At 46.3% G+C, this 19,214-nt stretch overlaps 1 protein-coding gene across 2 annotated transcripts in view; it reads right to left on the reverse strand.

The window, feature by feature from the left end:
* The window catches only part of LOC113973701 (calpain-5-like), a 53,531-nt gene extending 38,454 nt beyond the window's left edge, over positions 1-15,077 (reverse strand). The window contains exons 1-3 of one of the 2 annotated variants that reach the window (XM_027696131.1): positions 14,884-15,077; positions 6,523-6,607; positions 5,535-5,705 (exon numbers count right to left, since the gene is read on the reverse strand). In XM_027696131.1, coding sequence (XP_027551932.1) covers positions 5,535-5,699 — 165 coding nt within the window. In that variant the 5' untranslated portion in view covers positions 5,700-5,705; positions 6,523-6,607; positions 14,884-15,077. Of the gene's footprint in view, positions 1-5,534; positions 5,710-6,522; positions 6,608-14,883 lie in introns of both variants that reach the window. The other variant, XM_027696130.1, reaches the window with a different exon arrangement.
* Positions 15,078-19,214: the final 4,137 nt, after the last annotated feature.

Genomic DNA, 19,214 nt, shown 5'->3' on the forward strand with positions numbered 1-19,214 from the left:
AATGAGAACTATAGTTACTTTTTTCATCTCTGTAGAGCAATATATACTACATGCATTTGAGCTATTAGCACTTTTATTTAGATTACATTTAGATTTCAATATCCCCTTCAAAATATTGGCAGATGGTTTATATTTATGCTGTTTCCAGGAGCAGCAAAAACATCCAAACCAGCACTTTCCATTACACTTTTAGCACCCCACACTTACCTGGTCATTCACATCACCCAAGTCCCTTAAAGGAAGGGCTTTACTGCCCAGACTTGCCATCAGCCCTCAGTTGTCTTGAAAATCAGTTCTGAATTGCAACTGGAGACAAACTGAGGACCTTGTAACTGGTAGTGAATAAAACCAGTTATCTGAACCATTTCAAGCAATGATTGGTTAAGTGTTCTTGCCTTTGGTTAAGTGTTGCTGGACTTTAAAAGCCTGGGAAATGTTGGTCTGAAGACACTTATACTGAAGACACACCAGGGTGCTGCTAAGTGCTTTATAATGTTTTGAATGTCAATGAATTCCCATGTATCTCATGTACCAAATCACAGCTGGCCACCTCTGTCTCATCACTCCAGTGCAAAACCAAGTGGCAAACCACTCCTCTTGAACATGACATTACATTTCCAATTGCTGGTGGAAATGGTCCCAATCAACTGATTCCACCAAATAAGACAACAAGAAAGCAGAATCCTAATCCATCTGATCCAGAATTACAGCCACAGAGTAAGGCCAAGACTTGTTTTGAACTGGATTTGAAAGACCTTGCCCTCCACTTTATCTCAGTATCCCGATTCCCCAGGGCCACTGTAAACCCTACAGTTCCAGCCTGGGGATCACCAGGATGCAAGAACAGTGGCAGCTGAGATGTACAGATTACCCCACTAGATCTACTCTCACTAAAGAAATAAAGCTCTTGAGGCGGACTTTTAGTCTCTCAAAAAAACCCCAAACAAGGTTCAGAAGCCAAGTGCCAGCACTGATTTTACCCTTAAAGAAACACAAAACATGATGGAGACTTGCCTACGCCAGGATCTCAAACGGGTGGCAGTTCATTGGAATATCACTTATGTGCACCCATCACCCCTCCCCTTCCTTCCTAGCTCAAAATTAATTCCATCAACATGAAAACAATTTGACTTAATGGCAACTGCATCATCTTCTGCAGGATCCCACTGCCAGTCCTGCCATCTGAATGTGCAGTTGCTAAGGCAACGGGTGTGAAGAGCATGTTTTTGTGCTGCCACATGCATGTGAGCTGTGCCAACACCCGAGCTCCCGCAGCTGGGGTGGGTTTAACACCTTCCTCCCCAGGAGCAGCCTGTCCTTGCTTCCATTGCAGGGTTGTGGCAGCCAGCCCTTGGCAAGCAGCTACTCCTCCTCTGCAGATCGACACCTGCACGAGAGGGACAGATGGCTGCAGCTCAGCTCAGCAGGATCAAGCAACAAGGATGCTGGAACAACTCAGCTCGAACATGCAGCAGTGCCAGACTCCATTTGTAGGAGGCTCAGGGCACAGAGTTCATCATGTACATATTTAATGAGGAAAGAAAAAATCCTTTGCCATCATTTAAGAATTTTGTTCTGACAGTTTCCCATCTACCTGTTGTTCCCCCCTCATCTACTTACAACACACAAACAGAAGTTTGCATCACTTGGACTACATGGTCTCTGCCTCAACAAGTTTAAGCTGGAAAACAAGATTAATATGTACAGAAACCTTCCCTTCAATCTCTCTGACTATATTCAAGGGCAGACTGCTTCCCAGAGTTCAGCTCTTAATACCTTTCCTATTTCTTTAAGGTGAAGGGTTTAAACTTAGGTCAGAGCCTACTTTGCCTATGACCTTTTATACCAGTTTTGAGTCTGCAAGGCTTAAGGTCTTCTACAAAAATTAAGGTGCCCTGCAACCACATACACATATGTACGTTTAGCAAAACACCAGCTGACTTAAAACTTTTCCATAGATACTGAGCTGTAGCTGAAGATCACAAGCTAAATGTGCTTTTAATAGCACATAAAGCTATTTGTAACAATGGCAAACAGCCTCCCTGCTGCTGCATTCGTGTGTAATCACAGCTAATCACAGCATAAAAAGTGCCTGTTAAAATGATCACCAGTGTAATCCAGGAAGTCCTAAAATCCTCGAGTAGCCCTGAACAAAGCAGTCATGGAGTGCATGTCTGAACATACCCAATGAGGGTTGTTACTTGGCCTCTGGAGAACAACATCCATGGTGTTCAGGTCTAGGATGTGACAGACACATAAGGAAAAGAAGCCAGTTAGGATTTATTTCATCTCAGTGCAAGGCCGAGTCCTTCACAGCCCTTTTCTCCTACAAACACATCCCAGAGAAGCACAATGAACAAGCAAGTTGCAAGACACTGGTGCCTGGATCGCACAACCTGCGACCTGAAACTGCCTTTGTATTCCCATCAATGTCTGAGGAACATAAAAGGATGTGTGAGCTCCCTCAAAGCTCAGCAGAGGCTCATCATCTCTCTTTGAAACGCATTTTCTCACCTGTCAGATTCGGGCATGTTCCACACACACCAGTGTTTCCAGTACAAACACAAATGTCACAGCACACAGAGCTTTGCAACTTGTGCTCATCTACAGCTGAACAAGAGTCAATAACCACCAATAACAGAGAAATGTGAACAAGCCAAAACTATTTCAGCACATGACAGCAACCTTTGCAGAATAAGTAATATTTTCAAGAAGAACAATAATTGGATCCTACAAAGCTTGAGGGGTGAGGAGGAGAGGTGGGCAGGGACCCTTATTTTGATTAAGCAAGAGCACTGCTGTCACCTCATATTTTTGGCTGGAAAGAAGTGGCTGAAGGGATTAATAAAAGCATGTTCAGATCTGAAAAAGGGATCATTAAACCAAGAGCCACACTCTAGAAGGGAGCTGGGGGCATGGAGAGAGGCCTGTCAAGCCAGGTTAAGTGTCACTATACACAGGGGCTGTTACAATCTAAACACTTTGTCACACAGAAGGCAGCAATGTCACTGGACTGTACTGTTAGGAGTCCACATCACTCTGCCATGCCATCTCATGGCATCCCCCTTTAATGTCCACTCTTCTCCAGCTCTGGGTTCTCCCCAGGCCCCATCCTGGCAGGTATCCCGGGGTGTGATGAGCTGTCATTCTGCTCCATGCCCCGAAACTGTTCTTGCAGTGCGTGGTCGTGCAACGGCTCAGCCCCTGATGCGGTGCCAGGACACCTCCCTCCCCTGCCAGCACCCCTGGACTCTGACACAAGTCCCAAACATAAGCAGATGTCTCTGGTCTTGTTCACAGCCAAACCAAAAAACAGGGTTAGACTGCAGCAACACAGCTACAGAACAGGCAGAGGAATTAAATGATGAAGAGCGTTATCTCTGAGGGGCGTTTAACCCAGGTGTTCTTACACCTGACAGCCAAGTTTTTCATGGTGCTCATTCCACAGCATTTATGAGGACTGGGATATTGTTAGATATTCTGGAGGACTGTGACCACAAACCCTGTGGAATAAAGAACATTAATGCAAAATATGTAAAGGTAACCCAGACTAAGTGCCCAGGCAGACATGTCCTGACCCTCTGCTACCTTCCAAGGGAGGGTAAAATCTTCTTAGATAGGTAGAGAGGCACAGGAGGTGTCAGGGTTCAAATCAGCGTTTGTAAATAGGAGGATGTTTTAGCTTCTGAGAAAATATATAATTTTCCACCAGTTAGAAGCAAACAAAAGCTGGTGCTGCCTCCAGTAAAGGCGCAGATGCAGAGGTCAGAGCTCCTGCGTTGTCTGCAAAAACCTCAGCCCCCCTCTCAGTGCCGTGGATAAATCACCAACCTGCTCATCCCACACTTCCCACTTTGGGAAGTGGGGAGACACTTGCTCTGTTTATTCCTACATGCTGTATAACTACAGCACACAGCATCTTATTTCCTGGACTTTTCACCTGCATGGTGATAAGACACCTGAAAACACCGGAAAATTGGTGAGAAGATGGAGAATGGGGCTCATGGCACATAGTGTTTCCAGGAACACGGGGCAGGTTCTCCACCTTCAGCCACGTATCTGATCTTTGACACCAGTGAGTTAATCAAAGACAGCAGTGTCCCTTTTGTGGCCTGGACACAAGGGGGGTTTCTTGGGAAGCAGTTCAGCAGTCCTGTCACACGGTGTCTTTCTGTGCTGTCTTACTGAACACAAACCAGCTCTGTCTTTCCAGAAAATAAGGGTGCAATCACAGCCCTTTCATAAAGAGAAGATGCAGATGAAAGCAAAACCAGGGCTTATAAAACACAGGGTCAAGCAAGGGAACCAGGAAAGCACATGATAAGGCTCATTCTGAAGGATCAGACTATTATTTTCCTTTATGAGTAACTAAAGAACACTGTTTACCTCTGAAGCAAGCTTATCCACCCTTTCCCCACATGCCTGCCCTGGTTGGAGGATCACTGCTGTTTGTTTAACACTGACAAAGAGGTCCTTGGGATTTCATACTTTTTGCAAGGTCAGTGAAAAAAAAAAGAGACAAACCCGAGGTTTAGTTAAAAATGAGACAGACAAAATATCCATTGAGCAGAGTGACTGTCATTCCCGGGTATTTTCACCCCATGCTGAGCAGGACCACCACACAGAGGCAGTGTTTGCCTCAGAAAGGGGTTAGCCAGGACAGGTGGCTGAGGACATCCCAGGGCCAGCTGAGACAGCAGGAGGGCAAGAGGCTTCTCCTCCCTCTTGGCAGGACACAGCTCCTCCTCCCAGCCCCACCTCAGCCTGGCAGAGGGAGAGAAACTCCAGGGAAATCACAGGAAAAGAGCAGGATGTGTTTTGACACTAATATCAATGGGCAGGAAAATTGTCCCCTAATGGGGGGAATCATTCTTATTTTTTCCCCCCCTCACAAACAAGCAGGTTTTCCCCACAGAAAATTTCAGGGGATTTGTGTCTTATGTTACTGCTTTTGATCTAAATGATGTGGGGCTGGTTCTAAAAAGGAGGGTCCCTCAGCTCTTCATGGGGTTCTAAAAGCCTGCAAAATCAGCCATTTAGAAATCCTTGCTCACAGCCTGAGCCTTTCTGGACAGGTCTGATCAGCCCCTTCATGGCATCCCCCACAACAGGCAGAGATGCTGTCCCTCTGCACTGGTGTGGAGCAAGCAGAAGAGTGGGGATATTTCCCTGTTAAGATGCCAGTAAAAGTAGCAAATAGACACAAGCATTACTGTTTGCTTACAAGACAATAGCTGTTCATTTGGAATACAAAATCCCTGGTGTGTAATTGAGGTTTCACACAAGTCAAAGGCAAAATGCACAGTAACTTCAGCATACCCATGCAGAGATCAGAGATTATATCGATCAACAGAGGAAAAAACTCTCCACTCCCCCTGGGTGTTGCTGCTGAGGTTTCACCAGAACCAAACTGAAACACAGCCAAGGAAGAGGGTGTCACATCCACGACAGAACAAAGGCTTGCTCAGACACCTCTGGGTGGAGGTGTCTCTACTGGGGGAGACAGTAGGAGTGAAAAACCATTCATCAGTTACCTTTGGGCGCTTCCATTCAACTTTCCTTGGCGGTGCTGACTGATAGAAAAGGGATCCATCTGAGGCTGGAAACTCAGGATCTTCGAAGAGCCGTCTCTGCTGGATGCACTGCTCTTTCAGCTCGTGGTACTTCTGATCTCTGAAGAGTTGCACTGATGAAGGCATAGCTCCCTGTCTAGATAAAATGAATATTGGCTTGTACAAATTACAAAGGCCCCTTAAAGTCCAGAGATGATACCACTCATTAACACATATAATTTGTTTTAAATGAGATTACTGATTTATTTAAAACAAAACAACCCAGATTATAAATTAGATTATGTTAAAGTAGTGGACTAGAAAATTATAAAACCTGAAAAGATCCTATATATAAGGGTCATATTTTTGTCTGAACAGAATTCTTATCAGGAAAGAGCCCAGATCAGTCACAAACCCAGCATTTTTCTTTGTCTGATTGATTTGTAAGGTAACAGAGCGGGGCTTGGCTCTCAGTCTGCACCATGTGTGAAGGGCTGGACTATCTTTCTGTCCTACATTCTTCTTCTGGCCACTAAACTCTAATTATCTACTCCAAATCTTATGCCTTAAAAATCCAAAACTAGATTTCTATGGTTCTCCATCTCAATTTAAGTGACAATATTTTGGCTGGTACTATTGTCTTTGAACTTTATGTTACATTTCGGGGAACTGAATTCCCAGAAGTTGCAAATAGTTGCAAATAATTGGTGAGAGTTTAAAATACTTTAAAAAGCACAACAACACTAAAAAAGATGAAAAAATGTGTTCTCAGGACTTAATTCCCGGAGTCCTGATTATCTAACCTGGCAAGTTTATGGTTACAGCCACAGAGCTCAAATAAATTCCTTTAAAACATTTTACAGTTGAGAAATAAACTACAGAAACCATTCAGGATAGTTTGAAGTTTGGAAGACATGAGGGATATTATTTCTCCTTCAAGAAAGGGAGTGGTGAGAGCATCTGAACTTACTCTGTTTGGAAGCTCCTCTGTGTCAATTTGTCTCCTCTTCCTTCTGGACACAGGTCAGAGATTTATCTCCCCTTCCTTCAGTTATCTACAGCAATAAAGACAAATACAAGTTGTCCTATGTTAGACCATAAGAATTAACCACCACAACTGCTCTGGAGCATGACACAACATCATCTTGGCAGCCCACTTGCTGTGTCCAGCTGCAGTGGGATCAGCTGGTGCTCCTCAAGCCATTTGCAGCATGAATTGGATGAGATTCCACACATTTGCAGAAAATTAAACCAAGGCTTTGCAGGTGTCAGCACAACAGGAGGAATACAGAAGAGTATCGAGCAACACTTGGAAATGTCAAATTTTTCATGGTCTTTGTTCTTCTGAGTGAAAGCTACTGTGGCCTAAGTAGTATAGGGGTGGTTTCAACACCCTCTCTTTCTCCCTTTTTCTCGCCCTCAACTCACACCTCCCCTCTCCCGTCCCAATAAATCAAATGGTAGTTCAGTGATGAGAAATGTTGCTCTAATACCTTCACTAATGGGAATGAGGAGAGTATTCAGGAGTGCTCTTCTACCTCTCTGCCATTCTCGCACCCATCTGCCCATAAGCGTAAGCACGGCCAGATTTCTGCCAGCAGAATCTTACACAGCAAAGTGATAGAACAAAGAACCAGTTTATTCTTGATATTTCAAGCAGGCAAATCTTCAAATGCCAGATCATTCTCCCTCCTTTCTCAGGGCAAAAATCCAGTGATAAATTTTGCATACATCAGGACTGTCATGACTTTAAGGCAAATCTTGATGCTGCTGGAATCAGTGGAAAAAATCCTCCTCCTTCAGCCAGGCCACGGGTCTCCCTTCCAAAAGTGGACCATGAAGTCCCTTAGTGACTGTGTAATCCAGCTTCAATAAAGCAAAACTACACTTAAAACTACCCTGATACTATGGCATTTTTAGCAAATTCCTTTTTCTTAAGGGCTATTCCACAAGAGCATGGAGTGACAGGGCAAGGGGAAATGGGTTCAAATTGAAAGATAGTAGGTTTAGATGAGATATCAGGAAGAAATCCTTCCCTGAGAGGGTGATGAGGTCCTAGCACAGGTTGCCCAAAGAAGCTGTGGCTGCCCAATCCCTGGTTGGGGCATCCAGTGGAAGGTGTCCCTGCCCATGGAAGGGATTCAAAGTGGATGGTCTTTAAGGTGCCTTCTAACCCAGCCCATTCCATGATTCTATTATTTTCTTTTTAATTATCTCCCTCAAAAAAAAAAAAAGTCACAAGGCATCTCACTTGGCAGGTGGCCTCCCAAGACAAGGCAAATAGACTTGCTTCCCCTCACAAACCAATTTTTCAATTCCAAGTGCAGAACAACTTGTTAATTATACAGAGACAGCTCAGGGTCCACAAAATATAGTTTGACTAATTTGGGTGGGATAGAAATTATTTCATGATAACTGGCTTTCTCGCCTATTAAAAATTCCCCACAAGCTAACTAACACACTAAACCGAGCCTATTTGTTTTTAAAATAGCCCCTGGGTAATAAAATAGCCCCTGTCACTGCCTAATTCATTGAGACAGGTCTTTAATGACCTCATTCCCCTGCCCTTTCTTGCTGTCTGCCGGACTGGAATGTGAGTCCTTCCAGGATTAACACCCCATTACACAACAGCCAGTGTCGTGGCACTGCACAGAACGTGGTGATAAAGCACAGCACATGAAATCAGGCTGCTGTCTGCTCACCCCGGACTGCACGGGGCAGTGCTCGCCAAGGGGAGCTCACAAGGAGGAGGCTTCTCCTGCCCGGCTCTTACCCTGCCCCTCCCCGCGCTCCCTGTGCCATCCAGAGCACACAATGGATTTTGTTTCTCAGGGACTCAGGCTCCTGGGGCTGCCCAGCCTGGCTGCTCCCCATCCACCCAGGAGACACTGAGCTCCGGAGCTGAACTGAAGTCCCATCACTGCCTGGAAAACCAGTAGGAACCCACTTTTGCAGGAAACCAAAACTGCCCTTTTTAAACACAGCAGAAGTATCTCTTTCTTGTTGGAGAGTCCACAGTCAAGAGTGTCAGTGCAGTTTCTATGCAACAGCCTGGTGGTTTGAGCACTGAGGATGGAGGAGCACAGCTGAGCCCTCCTCTCCTGGGGTGTTCACCTACCAGGACGTGGCCTGAGGCAGACAGCAAGCACTCGGCTCCCATTCCAAGATTTATTTTTGAAGCAGCTCCCAGGTTTTGACCCTCAGTTGATCACTGAAGCCCCCAAAATAAGATCCACGCTCCCTCCTCCTTCCTCCAAGTCACGGTGCACAGCAGCAGAGCTTCCCCTGCTCCACACCCAGCAGCTTCACCCTGGTTCAGCTGGCACTCCCAATGCACAGCACTGAGGAAACACCGTGCAGGGCTTGGCAGCCACTCTGTCCAGGGCTCCCTGCACTGCCACGTGATACAGAATGAGCTGAGCACAGTGCAATGAGGGCTAAGAAACACAGTCCTAAAAATACCACACCCCAGCTCAGAGACACTCACTGCTCTGCAGAGAGAAAGGGACCACTCCAGGGGAGGGACAGAAGAGAGAGGAAGAGGGAAAAAAACAACCCTGAAGAGTTCTACAGGTCAGCCATTCTTATATTTTTGGTTTATTCCCTCACTATACACAATTACAGTTTTGCTTTTAATCTTTTCCAGCCTCTGAGCTGAGCTCCCCAGGACTTGTCTCCAGGCGGAACAACAACTCCACAGCTGCCCCCAAGGTTCCTACAGCACCTGTGCTATCAGCAGAAGTACAGGACGTCCCACATCTCTCAGCTTTCAACCTCTGAGCCTTAAGGTTTTTCTCTGACCCTCTGTTTTTCCGCAGTGAGTTTCCTATTTTGATTGGAAAAAGGGTTTCAGTGAAAGAGTGAAGTTGAGTCGGTGCAGAGTCCCCTCCTGAGCCTGACCACGGAACAATTTCATTTTTACTTACAGTTTATACTCAGAAATGCTTCCCCCGTCAGAGCCAGCCAGAGCACGACTAAATCACATTCAACACAGCAGCAAATACCAGCTCCTGGCCTTACGAGCAGCCATAAATTAAAGAGACATTCACTTGAAATCCAGGTCCTCACCAGAGCATTGAGATGAGATTCAAGTGTTACTTCGGTTATCCAACAGTGTTCCTTTACGCTCACATTTTCCTTTCTTAACTTTTCTCTTTCCCAGCTGCTGCACAGAAGATCCACAACAAACAACACTGACTTACTGTCCAGACAGGTGTGTGAGGGATAACCACACCCTCACTTCCCCTGGATTCGTGCAATAAGCACACAAAACTGAGCAAAAGTCATGTCCCCTCAGCCCGCGCTTTTAACTCTGTGTAACTAAGTGACAGGCAGGGTAAGGACTCGGGGAGGGCAGCTATTGCAGCTGTTAAGCCGAGCACACCCCCACAGCGAGCCTGTGTGTGTGCCAAGCATCCCGCCCACTCCCATTCCAGCCAGAGGGGCTCAGGAACAGCGGGACCAGTTTTGCCTTAACCAAACCCAGCACTTTCAGTCCCGCAGGCGGACGCTGCCAAGCAGCTGCAGAGAACCCTCCATGCCAGATGAAACTCCTCTGCGAGGAGGAGGCTTGGTGTGTTGTAACACTTAACATTTTATCACACACCCCAGTTTTTCTGTTCCAACTGCAAAACTCGAAGGAATTTCCATGCACAGCACCAGGAGTAAAAGGACAAAGTGCATTTCCAGACAGGATTTAAGGTCACAGTTGGACACAGCTTTGAACACGGAACTGCTTTTCCAGAGGTGGATCCTGAAATCAAGCTGCACAAGTTCAGGCACACCCCAGCCTCAGGACCACAGTCCTGCTAGTTCAGGAGCCCCCATCTGGGAAGACCATGGAGGGATGCCAGAAAGGATATACAGAGCATATGCCACACTCTGGGGTGGCATCCTAGGCTAGGAGAGCTGGGGCAGTTCAGGCAGAAGAGAAGAGGCTGGGGAGACATTATTGCAGCCTTTTAATACCTAAAGGGAGCTTATAAAAAAGAGGAAGACTGATTTTGTACGCAGGCAGAGAGTGGAGACAAGGAGGAGTGGTTTTAAGTTGAATGACAGGAGATTTAGATTGGATATTAAGAAGAAATTCTTGGCTGTGAGGGTGGGGAGGCCCTGGCACAGGTTGTCTGGAGGAGCTGTGGCTGCCCCATCCCTGGAAGTGTTCAAGGCCAGGTTGGACGGGGCTTGGAGCAACCTGGGATAGTGGAAGGTGTCCCTGCCCATGGCAGGGGGTTGGAACTAGAGAACCTTTAAGATCTCTTCCAACCCAAACCATTCTGTGATTCCATGATCCCAGTTTTAAGATTATTACCCATTTGCAGATACCAAGCTTGCTTTTGTTTCATGCAAGCAGTCTCCTTACCAGTAATAACAACCACCAACACCTGGTTTCCGAGTTTCTCTTTTGTACCTGCAGTTGTGGGCCCATCTTGACAAGACACAAAAACCTTTCAGCTCTAAACTTTGCTACTTCAAAACTGACTTCTCCCCAAACCTCAAAGCCACTGTTTGGACTATGAGAGCAAAACAAGGACTCAAATATTTCACTGTTTGCAAACATAGTTTAATATTTTCCCAAACATCTCTTCCTCCAAACACATAGTTTACTTCAGAGCAATCAAGTCAGTAAGTGCCTCCAAAAAGCAGCCCTGCAGCCTAAAGCTTTAAATTACTCTGAACTGGTTTTCTGTAAAACCAGAAAACTGTAAAACTGCCAATTAAAGGCACTTCCAGAGCTCCATCTGGAAAAGGTTATTGCCCTCTCTTCCTGTGCAGAATGATCACAGGTCCTTACAAAGCAGTGACTTTGCAAATCTGTATTAAGAGTGCAGGGGAACTTAAAGCAGTTTAAAAGCTTCCACTTCACATACTCTATGGTTTCGTGATCTTGGCTGTTCCACTGCTACTCCTGCAGTAGAAGCATCTCTTCTAGAGAAATTTACTCATTCAAATTCTTTAAACAACACACTAACTTCTCTGGGAAGCTTTGTGCTGGACTGAGTGTCCTCTCTTCCTCTGCGTAAGAGCCAATATAAAAGTGTAAAGTCAATGTGAAATCCGTGTCGTGTGTATGTGCAATTACATTAGTCAGAACATATTCAATTTCGATCAAATTTCCTGCACTGGATAGTTTAATAGCATCCTGTCCAGTATTAATGGCTGTGGTCTCAGGGCTTCCCAGTTTTTTTGGATGGCAGTGTTATCCCTGATGGGGCGAAGCACCAAGTTTTTATTGTGTGCTCTGGGGATACCATGATTCTGCTGCATTAGCCCTTCTTTCATTCTTTTTGTTGATTTTTCAACAAAATAAGGTTAATTTGACTATTTTATGGCCTCTGTAACTTAGTACTTTAGTAAGCATGTAAAGATTTCTCTTTTAGCTCAGCTCAAGAATTGCCTGCGGGAAGGAGACACAAGCATTTGCCTTTTTATAGAAACAGGAAGGTGCCAACATTGTTCTGCTGTGCAGTTTTGCTACACTTAAAATTGAGAGAGGCAAACACATATTTTTGTCTGAGAGTATCTGCCCAAATCCTATCACTTCTGTGAAGGAATGTGGGGGAGAGTAACTGGACGTGAGAAACAGGACTGGCCATAACCTGTTTGCTTTCAGAGATTGCATCAAGGCCTGGCAGAATCATCTGGCTGTAAACCAAAGCTTTCTACAATAAAATTAATTACAACTCTTGCATTGCAACAACACAGAGCTTAACCAGGCTTTTCTTTTGGGTCTCACTGGGACCCAGGGAATTTCTCCAGCACCTGAGCTGTGAGCCAGAATGCAGATTACACTGTAAAGCCCATGCAAGACGATGCAGAGGGTGGGTGCTGGTTCAGGACCAAGCCTTCCATCCCCTAAGCCCAGGAGTGAAGCAAGAGCTCTGCCAGGAACCTGCCATTGATTTTCACAGTTTGTTCTCTCTCCCAGCCTCTCTATCTCACCAGTTCCTGATGAGATAAAGTGTAAACCCCTTCTGACCCTTCAGGATGGGAGTACAGGAGTCGTGGCTGATGCTCTGCAGCCCTTTGGGGTGTGAGGTGATGGTTATCCATGTGCTGCAGCCCCCCATCCCACAGCAAGAAGTCTGGCTGTTCCAGCCTTCAGGGGCAGGAGCTGAGGGTGCTGGGGCTGACAGGTGGGGCAAACAGCAGCTGAGAAAAGCTCTCCTTGAAGGTGATTATGCCCAAGGGCGAACAACTCCATCTGGTGTGAGCAGAAGCAGCCCAGATTTGCAGGGCTGATGGTCAGGGGTGTGTGGGATCTTTTCAGCTTGAGAACTGAGCAAAATCAACACGCATGTGATTGTTTAGTGGTACACTGCTGAGTGGTAAAAACTACTCAAAGACACACACTCAGAGAGGGTAAACACTGGCTTGATTTCCTCTCACCCCTCCTTGCCTTTCCTGTGAGAGTTTATCCCAACGTGAAACAGCTTTTTGACATTTTCTTTCTCCCCTTGGGCAAAGGCAAAGACTTAAAAAGGAGTGGAGTTAGCAGCAGAGCAGACTTCTTCCTCTACCTGATTGGTTTCTGGGTGAAACCTTCAACTAAATGCTAAAATTCTTAGAGATCATTGCAAACAGAGATAAAAACCCCGTGGCTCCTTTCCTTCAATTCAACTAAATGCCACAAGGACCAGGCTCATCTTCCCCTGCCATGCACCCCTGCCCACGTTGGTCCCCAGAGGGGAGCCCCACAGGTCTCTGCCCACACCAAACACACAGTCACTGCTCGGCCAGTGCTCCCAGACAGAGGCTTCTGCTCTCAAAAAGCAGCACATGCTGCCCCACTGCCTTCAGCCAAACTGGGTTTTCACAACTGTGTTTTGTGTGGCTCCTGGTCCTGTCCACACATGACAAGTAAACTGCTGAAGGTCTCTTGCACCAAGACCCCGAGGGGCTCAGCCAGAGGCACAAACTTTTTTGGCAGCCACCAGCTCTGTTCTGCTGATCACGTACTAAGTTAAGGGCACCCAAAGTCCACGAGCTCTAGGCTCATGATGCACTTCACAGTTTAGACATTAAGCAGTAGCTTGAGACGATTTTTTTACACTCTATCTCATCCTCAAGGCCGCAGTGTTTTGTCTCTGTTGCCAGTGCAGATGTTTAAGTCTCTTGCTAGGTCTTGGCCAGCATTCAGAAGTTCAAAACCCTCTGCACATCCGGACTGTGAGGGTCTCTGACCCCAGGAGCAGCGGGGTGATGGTACAGGATGAACACGTGGCACTAGAGACCAACACCAGCACATCTACCTGCAGCTGGCAAGCAAGATTAAAATGCTTTTCCAAACAACCCAACCGTGCACCAGCACCATGAGGATGTGCCCCCTTTCCAACAGGTCTCTAAAGCAAGTACTCAGGGTGGTCCTTTCTATTTCAGGACAGCAATTGCCACCTGTTCATTTTATGCTGCACTTTGTGCAACGAGAGAATCCTGTGTGTATTGCACAGGATCCAGCCTTAGCACAGCTTGATCCTTCAGCTAAACTGATATAAACTTTCTCTTTAGTGAAGACACTTTTTCAGCTACCTCAGGGAGGTGCAACTCTAGTTTGAATTTTTTTTAAAAAAAGGAATTTAGTACAGTAGATGCCAATTGTTACAATTACCATTAATCCAGACAAGTTATATATAACAAGCTCTGAAGAAAATGTCGACAGCATTGTCACTTGATTCATTCAAGCCAAGCTTTTGTGCTGGAACCACAGGAAACAACTTTCTTCAGAGTTCTAGTATCTCTCCATTCTGCCTTTTCATAAAAGTCAGTTTAAAAAAAAATTATTACAAATTAATGGTTAACTCCTTGTCAGACCACTCCATTATTTTATATATCCACTTATCAATTATTGTAGACACGGTATAAAAATCTCTCCTTCACTAGAAACAAAACAACCAAAAAAAGTACAATTGCCATTTGAATTTCACAATGAAAGAATCCACAGCGAGAACTGACAGTATCTTGGAAGATCAGAGTCAGTATAGCAAAGGGAATTATAAGAGCAGAGATCAAATCACATTTTATCAGTCTGGCCCCTCTATTTGGAATAACTGTTAATGATGCCTGTAGAGATGACTAGTGTGAGACTGGTTATCCCAGAAGAAAGGAGAGCACTCATGCCTTGGCAATAAATCCTGTAATAAAGCTAAGAGTTAGTATAGAGATGTGACTTTCTGAAAGAAATGTACTTTAAACAAAACCAAAAAGTAATCAAAATCATTTTCTCACTGTGCTGGCTGAAACACCCGTTCCTGGCGACACAGAGAGTTTTCATCCTGCTGATAAAGGTGCAAATCTGGTGAGTGGCAGTTTTCAGGTCGCCCCTGGCACTCACCTGGATGAGGTCAGACCTTGCTCGGGGCACATCAAACTCCAGAGTGGCTCCTGCAAACAGTGATCCCCCAAAGCCTTAACCTGGAATTCTCTGGACTGTACCACGATCACATCTCCGGCGGGGGTGGTGTCAGGATGACCCTTCCAGGGATGTCACAGGGACCCAAAATGCAGAGCCTTGTGCACTCCTGACAGACAAGCTGCCTGTGAGCTGTGACTGCGGCTGTAACTGTGAATGAACTTTTAAAGGAGGAGACGAAGCCAGGCTGTTTGGCAAGAGCTGCAGGAGGGGGATTTTTTTCTGTAGGGAAAACAGAGCAGATTAATGTGCATCACCAAAAAAAAAAGTTACATTCCTTATTAGGCTGCAGAGTTTTCCTCGCTTGCGTAAAGCCACCAGTGTCAGTGCCTCTGCCTCTGTCCCTCCCGACACACCCGCCCAGAAGAGTCCCACACAGCTTTCATGGGATGCAGCTGGATGGGGCAGGAGAGGCAGCAGAACCCAGGGGTGGCTTTGTGCCCAGAAAATAATACATTTCTCTGTGCTGTGGCAAAATAAAATGTAGGACACAAAGAAATTCTCAAAAAGAAATGGTTTCGGCAAAACAAACTTCTCCCCATTCTTTCCTCAGCTTCAATTTCCTTTTGGGTAAATCCTAAACATCTGGATTAATTTGACTTGAAATTTTTCTCATTTGAGGACAATAACACTCTTATTTTACCATTATGTGGCTTTTATTCATACTTCAGTAAGTGTAGGCCAATTTTTAAACAGGAACCATTTTGAAATGCATTACAAAATTTCATCTATACCAGTAGTTTTAAATATTGTCCCTGATTTGCTTCCTCCATTTAATCTTCATTTTATCATAACTGGTCATAAGTTTACAAATAGGTCCATTCCTTCTCCTAAACATTGCTATTGAGCAAATCTCCTATTTGCCTAGAGTAATTTGGATCTCAGGGGATGAGTTACATTCACAAAGTACCCTGAAGATGATTAAGTAGTATCATAAATTTCGGTACTGCAAAGTTTGCTGCAGGACTGTTTGCTCATTTACCCCAATTCCTTTTGAAGGCACATTGAAATTTGGAGTGAGAGGCCCTGGAAGCTGCCACTACAGTTTTAACATTTCATGAATAAAAAGGTCCTACGTACTATGGCCACGTGTTTCCAATTCATGGTTGAGTAAGTAGACTGGAGTTTAAATCATAATAAAAAACTGATGCCCGCCTATATATTACACACATGCTGTGATTCATTTGCACAGATGAGGGAAGAACATGAAAAACACCACATGAGTACAAAAAAATTCCAGTCTGCAAGCTGATAATAAATATTCCCAGTTTATAAAATGTGTTCTCACAGTATCTTGCCTTTGCTTTGATCCAAGGTGGAACAAAACCATGAGAACTCTTTGGTATGAGTGACATAATCCAAGAATTGTAATGGATTTTGCTGGGCTCAGGAGGAGCTCTTGCTGGAAGTCTTGTCAGAAGCAGGAATTCCTTTGGACAGGCAGCAAGGTGAGCCACAGGGATGGCAACCAATGGCAACCAGACAGCTCTGGTGTCACTGCAGAGCTTGTATTTCAGTGGGGCTATGGCCCAGCACTCAGAGACATGCTCACCCAGACAGTGAAAAGAGATCTCACTTAGTATGGACAGTTTAACCTTACAACATTGCACCTGAAATCCTTGGATGATCCCTGCAGCCTTTAGCTTCCTTGTTGGAGGTGTCTTGAGCATCATCATCATCACCACACACCCCTCTAGGCTGGTTTACATCCATGACTTTGCTGCATCTCCCAGTGTCCCCAGTTTCCCCACTGCTCTCTTGCACAGCCTGTGAACATCCCCAAGCAGTGCCCCACCACACTCTCCACTGCTCTGAAGTTGCTGCGTTCCAAACCTCCCTCATCCCACACCCTCATCAGGCAGAGCAGAGCCCAGAGCTGTCACTGTATGTAAAGACACACCACAGAGCAGATAAATAATAGAACTTGTTTCTTCACAAGGAACATCTTGTATACCCCAGATCTGTAGGTTCAGCACCTTGTGCTCAGAGCCCACCCACACCTCCATAAATCCGTGCCCTCCCATACATGGGGCACTTTGCTGTCTGCACAACCCTGCACCCAGCAGCAACTCCAACAACCCTCGAGTCCAGCCACGGGCACCACTCCTCACCCCAGAGCAGAGCCCAGGCTGCAGCACACGGCCTGTGCCAGCTGTGCAGGGTCACTCACAGCTGCAGGGAGCACCCAGCTCTGTGCTGCAACCCAGCAGTTTGGTACGTGGCTGCCAAAGAGATCGAGGGGCTTCTTTGTCCCAGGCAGTGCCCTCTGGCTCTGCTTTCCCATCACCAGGTTTGACAGCAGCACACACAGAGCAGCCAAGAGCTTACCCAGGCAGTGGGCAGCACTTCTGAAGAGTTATTAAGAGGTTTAGAGGTGTCCCAAAAAAGGATGCTAGTGGGAATCAGCATTAATTGTGGCTGCAAGAACCACAGAATCCCAGAATGGTTTGGGTTGGAAAGCTCCTCTATCTCCAACCCCCTGCCACAGGCAGAGACACCTTTCACTATCCCAGGTTGCTCCAAGCCCCATCCAACCTGGCCTTGAACACTTCCAGGGATGGGGCAGCCACAGCTTTTCTGGGCAACAGGGAACAGAATAAATGACCTGTAGTGATCAGACAAGAAGCTGTTCCTTTGGGAGCAACTTGACCCTTCATCACAAGTGATAAATGTGGTACATTTTCCATTTGCCTCTGGTTCAGCTCCGCTGGCGCTGCCATGTCTCAGAGATCTGAACAAGGCAAATGCAGGCAAGACCATTACAAACCTGGACAACACCCAAAGCTGGTGGTAGCAGCAGAATTTGTCCAGGCTGTGGTCCAAAGTGCCCCATTTTGTTCATTCAGCACCTGTAGCATCCAAACCATCTAGAACCAAGAATTGCTCCTCTCTTCCCACCCAGCCCTGATCCAAGAGGGCTACTCTTATGGAAACCCTCTTCACAAGAAGGATGTGACAGCAGGCTCTTCTTCACATCAAGGGGCTTTTTGGTTTCAGTTCGGTCAGGTCCAGGTTGCTTTGCTGTTCTCATGCCTGTCAGGGAGTCATTACTGCAAGGTGTCCAGGTGGCTTTGTCCCACTCATGACTATTTGTCACAGATGCCTGCAATCTGCCCATCACCTTGTACACACAGTCCACTACCAGGTCTTGTGTCCCACCAGAGCTACATTCATCTATTATTCACTCAGTTTCATGGGGCAATTTATTAATAAAACATTAGGTGGTTTCCAGCAGAGATTCTACTTAAATCGTACATGTTCACTCTTTCTAATTTAAGCAGTTTTGAACAGAGAAGAGCCCAAGAGGCAGAATCTGAAAGCTAACCAAGATTCACCAAAAAGTTTCAGAGTTGTGTATCCAGCTGAGGTCTGATTCTGCTCAACAACAGGATCACTCATCTCTTGCATCTTGGGATTTTGATCTTAGGTTCCTTCATACTTTCTTCCATAGCATAAATGACAGGAGGGCTTGGAGTAAGGGTTCAGTCCCAGCCTGATGGTTTGCTGGCAGTGAACCAGCACAGGACTAAGTTAAAGGAGGACTGTAACAGGGCACAGAAGGGGCTGTGCTTTACCCCTGGCCGTGGCTGCCAGAGCAGCTGAAGTGTACAGGGCAAGATTTATCCCCCAACCACCTTAACCACAATCATAAAAATTTCTAAACCTTGAGAAATCAAAAAAAAAGCCCAGTTCTACAGCTCAGAGACAACAACGGTTTGTTGTAGGGACAGACAAGGCAGCAGTGCCATCGCTCAGATTCCCTGGAGCAGCAGGGGTTGGAGCGGGCATTCGGAGATGTTTTTCGGGCAGGCTGGTCGCAGTGGGGGAGGAGTCTGGGGAGGGGCAGGGGAACGCCGCTCCCGAGCAGAGGCAGCCCGAGGGCACAGGCTCGGGATTTCCCGGTGTCTGTGATCCCCCCAAAGCGGGGCCGGGCCCTCGAGGCCGCGAGATGGCGATAGAGCCCAGCGATCCAGGGGTGGGAAAGGCGAGGGAGGGGAAGGGAAAGGTGGGAAAGGTGATGGAAGGGAAGGAAAGGCAAGGGAGGGAGGGGAAGGGAGGGAAAGGTAGGAAAGGCAAGGGAGGGAAGGAAAGGAGAGGGAAGGGAAGGGAGGGAAAGGGAAAGATAGAAAAGGCAAGGGAAAGGCAGGGGAAAGGTGGGAAAGGCAGGGGAAAGGTAGGAAAGGGAAGGGAGGGAAAGGGAAAGATAGGAAAGGCAAGGGAGGGAAGGAAAGGCAAGGGAGGGAAGGAAAGGC

This window comes from Neopelma chrysocephalum, unplaced genomic scaffold (genome assembly GCF_003984885.1).
Source record: "Neopelma chrysocephalum unplaced genomic scaffold, ASM398488v2 Primary Assembly neopelma1_105, whole genome shotgun sequence".
Classification (NCBI taxonomy): Eukaryota; Metazoa; Chordata; class Aves; order Passeriformes; family Pipridae; genus Neopelma; species Neopelma chrysocephalum.